We start from the raw sequence: 12,916 nt of genomic DNA on the forward strand, positions 1-12,916 counted from the left end.
CCAGGGGACTACATATTCACCAGCTCCTTGACGTGAAAGGAAAAAAAAAGAATTAGAGAACCCTTAATAGCCAGTTGACTCTCATTCTATTGTCGTCCACAAAACATCCATGCTTTTGTTTTCTCTCTAGGGTCCCAAGTTGAAGGACTCCAGGTAGTCACAAAACACTCAGGGTGCACAGAACAAGATGGACTGTCTCTCTACTCTGTACACAAAGCTTCCTACACCTCTACACAAACCCAGGTGCTGGCAACTTTTAGCTCTTACCTGACTATACTCATCAGGGGATAGAGACGTGTACATAAATCATTATGATAACAGGAGAGGCGCTGAAATAGAGATATGGATGTTTCATCACTGGGAGGTGGGCCTGAATCTGCCTGGGAACGCTCCCAGAGGTGACATTTTTCTTGCAGTGGAAGCATAGTAGGAAGCTGCAGTTATATTTCCCGATGTCTCTGGAGTCCACATTTTGAAGATGGGGAGGCAACAGCAGTGACTGGGGAAACTTTCAACTTGTCTTGCATGCTAAACTTTACCAGGACACCTTTATGGAGCTTCCATATTCCCATTCCTATTTTTAAACGTAAGTAAAAAAATAACAGTAACAGCTCATATTTGCACTGAACTTTATCAGTCACAAAGAGTGCTCATATTTGAGAATCTGGTCCTCACTCCTACCCTTTGAGGTAGTAGAACAGGATCTGTTGTCCCATTTTAGAAGTAAACTGAGAGCAGGTTGAGCAACCCAACGGCACACAGCTAACAAGAAGCAGAACTTGGACTTGAACACAGTGCTCTGACTTAAAAAGCTGTGCCCCTCTGGGGAACATCCTAAAAACTAGTACAGGCTACTTAGTTCTAGCGGTGTACTTACTCTCCGTCCAGGAGGGCCCGGGGGTCCTGGAGGTCCCTGTTCACCTTTCAGGCCTACAGTGAGCTGCAGATAAGAACATGCTTTAGTTTCCACACTGTTTGTATCCATGGAAACCACCTCAGTTTTAATGAGACTTTATACTTCAAAAACACCTTTTTAAAGATTTTATTTATTTAGAGAGTGCGTGAGCTGGGGGAGGGGCAAAGGGAGAGGAAGAGCAAGAATCTCAAGCAGACTCCAGGCTGAGCACAAGCCCGATGTGGGGCTTGAACCCACGACCCGAGATTATGAACTGAGCTGAAATCAGGAGTCAGACACTCAACCTACTGAGCCACCCAAGCATCCCTTCCAAAAAAAAAAATGTTTTTAAAGAAAACAACTATTAATTCAAGTCAAGTAAATTCCTTATACACTTATAGTGTATAAATACACTTTATACACTTATAGTGTATAAATACACTTATAAGTGTATAAATACACTTATAGTGTAAATAGCCATTCTTAACGACTGGAAAACCTCCCGTTCCCTCTTAGCCTCTCCATTTAGTGACATACTTTGCTCTGGCACTGGCTGTACATTTGAATCTAAATTAGTCATAAGCTAGGATTGGTGCTAAAAAAAAAAAAAAGCAAATATACTAGGGCACACAGAGATCTAATTAAAAACTTCCCATCTGCAAAGGATCTAATACAAAAAATAATTCTCCACATACATAAGAGGACACGGGTGGGCTGTGTCACTCCCATACTTCAAGGTGATGGATATGGATGCTAATGAAATTTATCCAGCTGGATAGAAAGTAGCAGTTGAATTGCATCTTTCATGCTGATAATGACCACTGATATTACATACACTCCCACTTCAAAGTAAAAAGATGCTTGTCTCAGCGTTTTGTTTTTTAAAAAAAACTAACATTTTACTCTACACTTGGCTTATTAGAAGATCTCAACAGCCTTCTTTAAAATGAATGCCCGAGATGACCTTGGTCATGGGTGGTAGAATTGTCCGAAAACTCTCAGGGACACGGTGGGAAGATGTCAGCTGCATTTCCGCTCAGGGTTAATATTCTAGGCTTTAATATATGCCTTAGAAAATATTGGAAGGCACTGACATTTCTTGGAACAGCCAGTTATCAATCTATAAATCTTTAAAATAGTTCAGATTCATGGAACCATGGAGTTTTAGAGCTGAAAGTGATCTTTAGTGTCAAGTTCAAGTCTCATGTTACAGAAATAGAGACCCTGAAAAGGTGTGGTAAAGGTCACATAGCCCGGGAGTGGCATTTCAGATGCCCCTGGGTTAGATCAATAATCCACATTTATTATTACACATAAAAGCCAGGGTCTTCAAAGAAACATTTATTATTTCTGGAATTATAAGCCACTTACTGTTAATCCCCTAAATCCTTTAGGTCCAGGGCCCCCAGGAGTTCCAGGATCACCAACAGCACCCTAAGGATTCAGATATATGGAATCAATATATTAAAATATTTGCTATGAAAGAATAAAAATAATTCTCTCTAAAACTTAATTGATCTTATAACTATACTGTATCTTAAACATTGCCACCTTAATGACACTTGGAACTCAGTCATTGATAAACTTAATTATTCTCCAAACTATTTTTAATTTTCTAAGAATACAAATATTTATGCAATAAATATCAAGGCAATATCTACCCAATCTGCTTTTAAAAATATCTAAAGAAAAAAATGCTTGAAAATCAGGGAAAACATATGGAGTATTAACTACAGAAAATACTAAATTAATTACTTCCTAAATTCATGAATCACTTCTGAAAAAGCTGAAGTAAAAAAAAAAAAAATTTACTCTGACCTTGGTAGGAAATGAACCTATTTATCAAAAAACTAATTTCATGTTTATCCCTAAACTGAAATATGCTAATTTTCTCCTTTTATCAGTAAATTAGAAAATTGGTCTTCTACAGAGAGAACTCTTGTCCTAACAGCTATTTATATAGTTCTCTCTTGCACTCTTCTCTAGTTAAGGAAAGAATTTCTTCTGGCAGTTCCACCATTCAAAGCACTTTTAAGAAGATTCAAAAACTGGCTGTTTTCCTATAGTTGATTTGATTTGATTGGACTTCAATTTCTTATAATCCATATTTTGTATTTTAATTTGAGGACCAACTATTGGGAGACACTCTTCTGGATAGGAGACAAGAAAGAAAGAAAGAAAGAAAGAAAGAAAGAAAGAAAGAAAGAAAGAAAGAAATCCATCTCTCTATCTCAATCCCGAATTCCAGTGTATAAGAACGGCAGAACAGGAGCTGCTCAGACGGAAATGGAAGGTGTGCCTGGTGACAGAATGCAGAGGTGGATTTCAATCTGGGAGGCAATGAGGAATTCTGGAAACTGTTCGGGAGAGGAACATGTGTAGGTCACACTGTGGAAGACACCAAGTAAGAGCAGTGTTTGGGACTAACTGAAGCAGGAGAAGGTGGAAATGGAGACCATGAGAAGAATGTTGTCACCTTCCAGGCAATGGGAAGCAAAGGCCACAATGACAAAGAACAAACAGTGATAGCTGAATCCAAGAGTTTGAAATGAGTTTCTCCAGGCAGAGAAATCAAGAGGACAGAAGGACTAGACTGGAGAGGATGTCTAGAGGTAGAGTTTCAAGACCAGGGACATCAGACAATGAAGGACAGGAGAGTCTTTTCCATTTTAAAGATCCATAGTAGTTAAGTATCATCCTTTATTCCTGAAGTCCTGGAACAACAACTGTCCTGCTTTTTTACTTTTTTGGGTTTTTTTTTAGCCTTAATTCTCAAGTAGAAAGTTAAGATCATGGTAGTTTCAAAACAAGGTCATGTGCACAGTACCTTTTGACCCATATCTCCAGGGAATCCTCTTGGGCCCTACAATTAGCAGAAGAGAACATAATGGATCAACAGGCCACTCCTGCAGTACGATCATTTCTTCTTATATTATTTAGGTTTGTTTTGTCAATTAAAGAAATAATTACTTTCCATATTTACCTTTACTCCTTTTCGTCCCATTTGACCATAGCCTGGGATGCCGTAATCTCCCTGTGAACATACCAGTTCATTTTAATCCCTCAAAAGTGAAACTTAATTGCAATCTATACTGATAGCAGGAGATAAGCACTAGGGGCTTCCAGGTAGAGGGGGCCTTATCAGTGATCTTGTGCTCTGGGGACATGAGTGTTGCTGGGTTTTCCTCACTTCCTGCTATGTGCCCTGGTACTTTGGCCAGCTCTGCTCTGCAAACACTGTAGGAAGCAGAGGGAAGGCCAGTCAGGACCAAGGGAGTCAGTGACAGTTACTTGCCTGGAATATTAGGAGCTGATTGAAAGGACACAGCTGAGGAATTTCCCCAAAGAAGAATTGCTAACAGCTGATAGACATATGGAAAAATGTCCTCCTCACTAGTAACCAAAGAAATGCAATCTGAAACAGTAAGGAGATGCTATTTTTTGTTAATAAAATTGGTAAAGATCAAAAAAAGACAGTGACAAAACCCACCGTGGGTGTGGATGCCCTGAAGCGTGCATTCTCCTACGTAACACATGGGGGCGTATATCATTTGAATATTCCTGAGGCCACTGTGTAAAAGAGTTCAAAGCCTCACTTAAATAGGCATATATTCTTTGAACCAGTTATGCTACTTCTAGAAATTTCTACATAGAAATTATGATTTTTGCCTAAAAATTTAGTTAGATACAAGAATGTTCACTGCTGTGCTGTTAATGACAGTAAAAAATGAAAACAAGTCAGGTATTTAATAGCAAGAGATTGGCCAAATGAACTAAAGTATATCCATTCAGTGGAATATTTTGAAGCTATTAAAAGTAATGTAATGACATGGAAATATGCTCATGATACACTGGTAAGAGGGGAAAATTGAGCGATTTTTTTTTTTGGTATCACTAGGATGTTAACATATATTTCAAAATAGTGAGACGATGGGTAATTTTTCTTCCCTATTTCCCATCTCTTATGCTTGGTAAATTTTCTACAGTTTCTACATGTAACCCTTATAATAAACATTATTTTCGAAAAGAAAGGAAAAAAATGTTTCCTATATCAGCTGCTCTGTGGACAGAGACCCTGGAATGGCCAGAGCCACTAGAACAGCTGGTTCATTCCTTGGCTCTACTCCCCTCTTGTTGTTGTCCTAGACTTTTGCAAGACAGGGAGAAATGTGGGTAGTGCTGTTTTTCAATCGCCATGCGTCTATATGGCCGTACCGGTTGTGAAAATATTGAAATGTCCAGCTATGACTTATCCATTATCCTCTCTGCGTGCGCCCTTTCCCTCTGGCTGTTTCCCCTTGCTTTAACAGTCAGACTAGCTATAGAATGAGAACTGCAGGGAGTAGAAGTGCATCTTTCTAGGAGGTTCTAAAATATCTTTCAATACCCCAGATGCTTAGGCTGATGGCATCAGTCCCCTTCTCTTTACCACAGAACTGAGCACTTGGAGCAGTGGAAAGGTAAGGGTCCTAAAATGTCATACCTGTCTTCCTCTCTGTCCGACTTGCCCCACTGGCCCTGGATCTCCAAGAATTCCAGGTTCTCCCTAGTGAGTGAGACAAGAAGAGCTTCGGATCAGTAATATCAAACCCGGCTCCCACCACAGGAAGTTGCGAAGGGAGACTCAAGCCTCTCAGTGAGGGCTCAATGCTCAGCAAGGAGAATGCGTGTAGGAAACAGGTGATGATGTGTCCAAAGGAGAGCAGAAAACAGCAGCACAGCCCAAGGCCGTGTGCAAGCCCTGCTTTCCCCGTGTGATGCAAGGATGGAAGGAGAAGGCAAAGAGTGGAAAATCTACTCCAGGGTAAGTCAATTCATTGGCTGATGTGTTTGCCCATCCAACACGTATTTACTGTCCTGGAAAATAAATTGTCGAACAAGATAGATGTGGTCCTGGCCTCGCCAAAAATAGTGTGGTTGGGAAGAGAGATGATTAGAAGGGCAGTTATAAACTCGGGGGCCCGTGGCAGCCAAGGAGAAGGGCCTCTGAATTGGGTTTGGCGGGGCTAGGGAGGAGGGCTGGCTGAAGGAAAGGAGCAGGAACACTGGGGCTTGAAGGCTGAGTTAGGTGAGCCAGAAGAAGGACTCAGGAGGAGCGAGGACAGTCTGGGTAGAGGGAAGTCATTGGGGAGAAGCCTGGGGCAGGCAGGCAGGAGGGAGAAGAGCTCTGAAACCTCAGAACTGAACAGCATCAGAGGGCCTTCGCAACTATGTTAGAGTTTGGATTCTCCAAAGAGCCCCAGGAAGGTTAAGACCGGCTGCATAATTTATGGGGCTCAGTGCACCACAAAAGCACAGGCCCCATCCTCAAATACGGAGACTTCTAAAATGGTGACAGCACAGCATTAAACCAAGCCTGGGGCCCTTCTGAGCTTGGCCCCTACTGTGACCACACAGGTAGGTGCCGGGCCCAAGAAGGTGGCCCCAGAGCAGGGAGCTCCTTGAGAGGTCTGAAACAGGGGAGTGGACTTCTGAATGGGCCTACAGTCTGCAGTCTGACAGTCTCCCACAGAGCTACATCAGAGACAGACGGGTGAGTTAGAGAACCCTATGCACAGATTTGAGTCTGGACACCCCTCCGCCCCCTGCTGGACTCCGTCCTCATGCACACTCATGCATTCAGGACACCAAGGAGGTGAAGAGATTTTTTCAGAGTCGTTTCTTGATGTATGAGATCACTGTCTCTCTAGTGAAATGGGGCCATTTCAGGGAAGAGATAAGCAGTTAGAAATTTTTTGCTCAATGGAAGCTAAAGAATGTATCAGCAGAAAGCCAGTGGGTGGCTGATGGGGCCTGGATCATGTGAGGAATTACCATGGAAATCCAGAAAAGAAGGGAGGTACTTTCTTCTCAGTATTTGACATCTTAAAGATATAACACTTACTTTTTTCCCTGAAGGCCCAGGACTTCCGATGTTCCCTTTAGCTCCCACTGGCCCGGAGGAGCCCTGAATGAAATTGCGAGACACATATGTTGGCCCTGTAGCAATTCTTAGAAAACCCATTAGATTAGTTTTGGTTTTCTTCATGTCATTTCCAGCGGCTCCTTGATGCCTCCTTAACAAGGGACCCAACCACCCAGCGGGGAGAGACATCTGCCACAAAGCAGGTGACTCAGGGTATAGTGCTGTGTAGAGGACCACAAGGCTTCCTCTGCGGGGATACCGCTGGTCCATCTGGGGCCTTAGTGAGAAACAGAAAAGGTGCCCTTGACGTGACCAATGTTAGTTCTACGTGCAGCTGATTTGTCGTAAGGTACTGATTGTGTGAGGACGAGACATTGTCATTTGCGTGCACTGTGCCATGCACACGTCCAAAGCAGAATGTGTTTCGGTCCCAATCTGCAAATGGGTGAAAGTATCCTCCACAAACATGCTAGGACGTGTAACTGGGCAAACACACATATTCCTAGCCTTAGCCTTCGGAGCTCCCGCTATTGGAGCTGAAGAACTGAGCAGTTCCAAACATTTTTTATAGGAATCCCTCACCATCCCAACTGTTATTACTCACTGTCAGAAACTCGGGGCCAGATAGATTCAGAGGGTGAATTCAAAGCTGAACTGAGAAATCAAATCAATTTGGGTAGCGAGGGATCTTTGTAGAGTCAATTTCAAATATCTACAATCAACGGAGAATGCGTGGCACAGATAGATTTTTAAAATTTAGAAAAACCAGAATAGTATACTGGGTTTCGAAATGTCCACAAGTCCGCACAATTCGTATTCTTGCAAATGCTTTCTTCAGGCTGATGCAGTGGGTCTGTACCTTCTCAGTAAAACACCAGTGAAGGAGAGAGAGGAGGGCTTAAGAGACGTGCGAGGAATCGGAGTTGTGCTAAAAATTTGTCCCCAGTTTTTTGTCCCAAGTCTGTCCCAAGTTAATTGAAAAATAAAATACCCCATATGTAGATAATATAAGATAAAGTACAGAAGATGATGTTTTTGGAGGAAGAATAAATGGTGTTGCTGGAGGCCACTGACTCTAAGGTTCCTGGGTCACTCACCTGAGGTCCTTTATGCCCCTCGCTTCCCTTCTCTCCTTTTCTGCCAGGAATTCCATCTAACCCCTTTGGTGTTAAAAAAATAAATAAATAAATAAATAAAATAAAATAAAAAAATAAATAAAAGAAACATGGTACAACGGAGCAGAGGAAATGTACTTTTGAAACACGTCCACATAAAGGCACTGTTCCAACCCTTCAAGTAGCCTTTTTGAAAAAAATTATTTATTTATTTATTTGTCAGGGAGAGAGAGAGAGAACACAAGCAGGCAGGGTGGCAGGTAGAGGTAGAGAGAGAAGCAGGCTCCCTGCTGAGCAAGAAGCCCGATGCAGGACTCTATCCCAGGACCCTGGGATCAGGACCTGAGCCAAAGGCAGCAGCTTAACCAACTGAGTCACCCAGGTGTCCCCTTCAAGTAGCCTTTTAACTCTGAGGTTAAGCATATCTTACAATAGGAATGGAAGGGAGGACCAGACTCAGTGGTACAGAACTTATCAAGGAATCCCTGCCTGCGTCCAAGAGGTCATCCCACTCTGACAGGGAGATATGGAAAGGAAACCAAAGGGAGAAATAAAACCTTAGAAGAAGGAAGTAAAACGTAAACAACAGTCAGATGGATTCTTTGGGGCAGGTTACCTGGGCCAGAGAGCTCACCATCAATGTGTAAAAGAGAGAACAAAGTTGTTTCAAGATCCCACAAAAGGACATTTAGCGGAGGAATGTAAGCATATTTTCTACTTCGTTTACTATCAAATACATATGTACCTACTATATTTACCACACAATACACGTGTAGATCTCTCACACAGAAGAAAAAACTAGAGGTGCTGGTCAACTTTGCTCTCGCCAAAGCACCAGCTATAAAATGGCCCCAGCTGCCCAGTGCAAATGGTGATTGCACCCACTGGACTAGATGTGGTTCACTCCCTAAGTATCAAAGGGACCCTGGAGTAGCTGAGGTAATGTCACCCCTTTCCCTATAAAGCCTGGGGATAGATCAGGACTGATCCCATGGTTATTTAACCTAAAGGTTTTGCTAGCTGGTGGCTTGGTTTAGGAACCCCAGAGCCCTCAAGAGAATAGCAAATTCTGCCTTAGTGTGAATCATCTGAAACCTCCTAAAAGAAAAATGAATTCTTGAGAAGGCTTCAGGTCTATGCACACCTTCCAGGCAAGTTCTGGCTTAAAGTGGGACCCATAAGGTAACTAAATACTTCTGTGTTCCAAGGCCATTACCTAGGGATGACCCCAGCATATCTCCAACATGGAAGGAAGACAGAGATGTCCAGATTCCAATGCTCATATCAGTAATGATATGGCCAAGAAAAAAATGGCTCATGTAAAGCCCCCTAAAAGGATACTCACTCTGTGTGGATTAGCTTTAGATGAGTTAAATAACAGTTTCCAATTCCTAACTTTCCTTCATGGGATCTGTGTGCAGTTCTTCCATTAAGAAAAACCAATTTGTTGATCCTGATATTCATTACTAATATAATATTAATGTCTTAATAATTCATTATTACTAATAAGCTGATAACAACAGTGATGAATGCAAGAGCATCCATTTCCTCTGTTCAAAATAGGAGCAGGTTTGATGGAACAAAATCTCTCTCCCATGATGGGAAATGTAGAATTCCAGAAACATGGTCCATGGAGGAAGGCGGGAGCAGAGTAAACATTTCTCAGTCATTTATTTTTATACAGAACTACTAACCCTCTTCCCATCGGGATAACTCAGCATTATTTATCAATATTTAGGAAATTCTTCAACACACCTGTGGGCCTTGTAATCCGTCTGCTCCCTGAACACCTTGAGGTCCACGATTTCCCGGCTCCCCCTGGTGAATGAATTTTCAGTGTTAATACTTTTCCACAGAGTTTCCATTATACATTCTCTCCTTTTACTATCTAGTACTAAAGTATGTAGTACATGGGTACTATTGTGACTGAATCTTGGCTCACCCCTTACTTGGCCTAGGATTTTACTCTTTCACATACTAAAAAATGAACATAAGATCGTTTCTGATTATAGTAAAGAATTGCACTCTCGTGCAGTCGATTCGCAGTGTGGGTGAAAAGCAGGCATACAGACAGTAGGTCCTCTGGTCTAAGAGGTGTCTGTGAAGAGGGTTCTGCCTTAGGCCAGGCCTATCCCGTTTCTGGCAGCTGAACTAGTGTTTCCCTCCATTGGTGGGGCCATGTCCAATGCTCTGCACCTCCTACAATGTCCTTGTCAAATGCTCATTCATTCCCAGGGCCATCTGCACGTGAGGAACCTCCTTGGACCGTCTACCATGGAAGGCAGGAAGTAAAGGATACTTACCGAGGCACCTGGGGGCCCCCTTCGGCCTTCCCTTCCCTGGAACAGAAAAGGCAAAGTGTTAGTGTTGTGTATGTATCCAGATGAAGCATCCTTTAGAGGCAGACCAGCCTGTTTGATTCCCTGACAGACATAAGTAATGAGTAGCTCACAAAAATGGCTTCCCTGAGGCACTTTCCAAAGACAAGTTTTCACACTGGGCACTTCATTATAGACTAACATTTGGGGGATTGATTGAAAGCCAATCTGAAAGTCATTACAGATCCAGCTCGTCTAACTGCCTCTGACAATTATTCGGGAGGCTGTTTGGAGAATCGAATCATTCTGAAGAACCCGTCTTCTATCTTCCCCTCTTCAACAAATCCCACAAAGTGCTGTCTGCTGGTCAGAGGCTTCCTAAGTGAGGACAAGCTGTGTCCTGTCCATCTCTCTGTCTGAAGCCCTGCATGTGTCTCAGGGGAGAGTAGAAATTGTGAGATTCATTGCTTCTTATGGGCCCACTTGAGGTCTGTTTTCATGGAATTCTGCAAGAAGGAAATGGCTGTGGGTCTGCTCAACTACATGGCGGTTCAATGGCACTGCCATGCTCGTCTGAGTAAGGGGCTGATCTCTGACGCTGGGAATCTGCACGTAACCAGAAGTGATCTCCACATTCAAGCTCAGGCTCTCCCTCTAGTGGCTCCTTTGCCACAACTTGTCCTTTCCAGCGAGTGATCAACGCAGATGATTCAGACCCTAGATCCTAACTTCTTTCCCCCTAAACAGCAACAATAAAATCTGTACCTTCATGGCCTCCTTACCCCTGCCCCTTTGAGCAAGCTGTGGAACATCTCAACCATCAATTTGTGATAAACGACTATGACTACTTTAGGTACAAGACAAAGACTTCATTTTTTAAAAATTTTTATTGAAATTCAACTAATTAACATATAATGGATTATTAGTTTCAGAGATAGAGGTCAGTGATTCACCTGTCTCATATAATACCCAGTGCTCATTATATCACGTGTCCTTCCAAAGACTTTTAAAAAATTCTATGAACTGTTGAACACTACACCTGAAACTAATGATGCACTATATGTTGGCTAATTGAATTTAAATTTTTAAAAAAATCAATAATAATAATAATAAATTTTAAAATTCTATTCATGCATTCAGAAAGGTAGCCATGGAAATTATTTGAGAATCGGTTTTCTTTCAACTGCCTACCTTCTGGAGTTCCTTTGAATGAACTTCCTAACCAAGTATCATCTCTACCAGGTTGGCTGATGATTGGAATTCTTCCACTGGGGTTCTGCTTCCCCTATTCAGGGACTCTCCTATCACAATGCAAATGCACTTTGGGAGAAGTTACCCATTGTACCTTGTCAGCTCTTTGTACCTTGATGTATGTAATAGAGCTCTTGACATACGAAAGCAGAGAGAACTAGCAAATGGAAGTTGAGGCCACTGTTACCCTGTGATGTCCTAACTCCATTAAAAAGGGTAAAAGAGGGGCACCTGGGTGGCTCAGTGGATTAAGCCGCTGCCTTCGGCTCAGGTCATGATCTCAGGGTCCTGGGATCGAGCCCCGCATCGGGCTCTCTGCTCCACAGGGAGCCTGCTTCCTTCTCTCTCACTGCCTGCCTCTCTGCCTACTTGTGATCTCTCTCTGTCAAATAAATTAAAAAAAAAATAAAATAATTAAAAAAAAGGGTAAAAGAGCATTTATTCTGTATACAGACAATATTGCACAGTGGTTAGGGACGTGTCTTTAGAAGTCAGGCACTCTTGAGCTCGACGCTGCCCTTTAAAGCCTGTGTGGTGCAGAATAATTATGCAATAAGCCTTAGCCAGGAGGTCAGGACCCTGGACTCTGGAGTGAGACCGTCTGGGTTCAAACCCAAGTTCTGCCACTTGCTACTTATCCTGACCTTGGGCAAGCTGCTCAGTGGTTCTTGATTATTCTCATCTATAAAATGGCTATAATAACAGTATCTATCTAGTAGGTTTTTAAGGAGGATTTAATATTTGAAAGTGATCTGATCAGGACCCGGCACAGAATAAATGCTAAAAGTACTATTATTTACAAGCTTTTGTGTGTGGCAGGCCAAAAACAAGGGGCCTGTAATGTTGTCGGTTCAAGTTGTCTGGTTCTCAGTACATCAGTCCACCGTTTTGGCAACAGCTGGCCCAACTAACCGGCATAAACTGGCTCCGTCACAGAGGAGGCGGTGTCCTACACGCTTGTTTCTGTGTTCTCAGAATCTATCTACTCAAGATCCTCTGACCCTCACAGAGAATTCTGGCCTTCACCGGAGAGCTGGGGGAAGAGGTAGAAAAGCTTGATGTTGTTTTAGATTCACGTTGCCTTGTTCAATTCAGAAGAAAAGTGATTGCAAAGGCAGGAGCTTGGTGGGGAAGCCGGTGAAGATCGGAGAGGGACGCTGAGAGCCTCCCGTCTCTGAAGTGACTTCAAGTCATTGGCTGGTTTGTCCAAGTAGTAAACCCCGACCCCACCCCAGCATCTCTTTTCAAAACGTGCTTGGTTGATGGTGACAGTTACAAAGCTCTCTCAAACTAAGAGTATTTTCTCTTAAACCAACAAAAATACGTACTTCTCTTTAAAAATTTATCTCATGTAGTGTATTTTGCTGCTCTGCTGCTTCCTCTGGTTAATTTTAATTCTTGCATAGGGAGAAGACAGCAGAGTCCCAGAGAA

The 12,916-nt window shown here is 42.6% G+C and overlaps 1 protein-coding gene across 6 annotated transcripts in view; it reads right to left on the reverse strand.

Annotated features, from left to right (window-relative positions):
* The window catches only part of COL6A5 (collagen type VI alpha 5 chain), a 145,669-nt gene that overhangs the window by 45,004 nt on the left and 87,749 nt on the right, over positions 1–12,916 (reverse strand). For all 6 annotated transcript variants that reach the window (XM_046002243.1, XM_046002242.1, XM_046002244.1 and 3 more), the window contains exons 21-29: positions 10,219–10,254; positions 9,671–9,733; positions 7,898–7,960; positions 6,780–6,842; positions 5,379–5,441; positions 3,879–3,929; positions 3,723–3,758; positions 2,267–2,329; positions 878–940 (exon numbers count right to left, since the gene is read on the reverse strand). In XM_046002243.1, the coding sequence (XP_045858199.1) occupies positions 878–940; positions 2,267–2,329; positions 3,723–3,758; positions 3,879–3,929; positions 5,379–5,441; positions 6,780–6,842; positions 7,898–7,960; positions 9,671–9,733; positions 10,219–10,254 (501 nt within the window). The remainder of the gene's footprint in view (positions 1–877; positions 941–2,266; positions 2,330–3,722; positions 3,759–3,878; positions 3,930–5,378; positions 5,442–6,779; positions 6,843–7,897; positions 7,961–9,670; positions 9,734–10,218; positions 10,255–12,916) is intronic.

Source organism: Meles meles, chromosome 4 (genome assembly GCF_922984935.1).
Source record: "Meles meles chromosome 4, mMelMel3.1 paternal haplotype, whole genome shotgun sequence".
Classification (NCBI taxonomy): Eukaryota; Metazoa; Chordata; class Mammalia; order Carnivora; family Mustelidae; genus Meles; species Meles meles.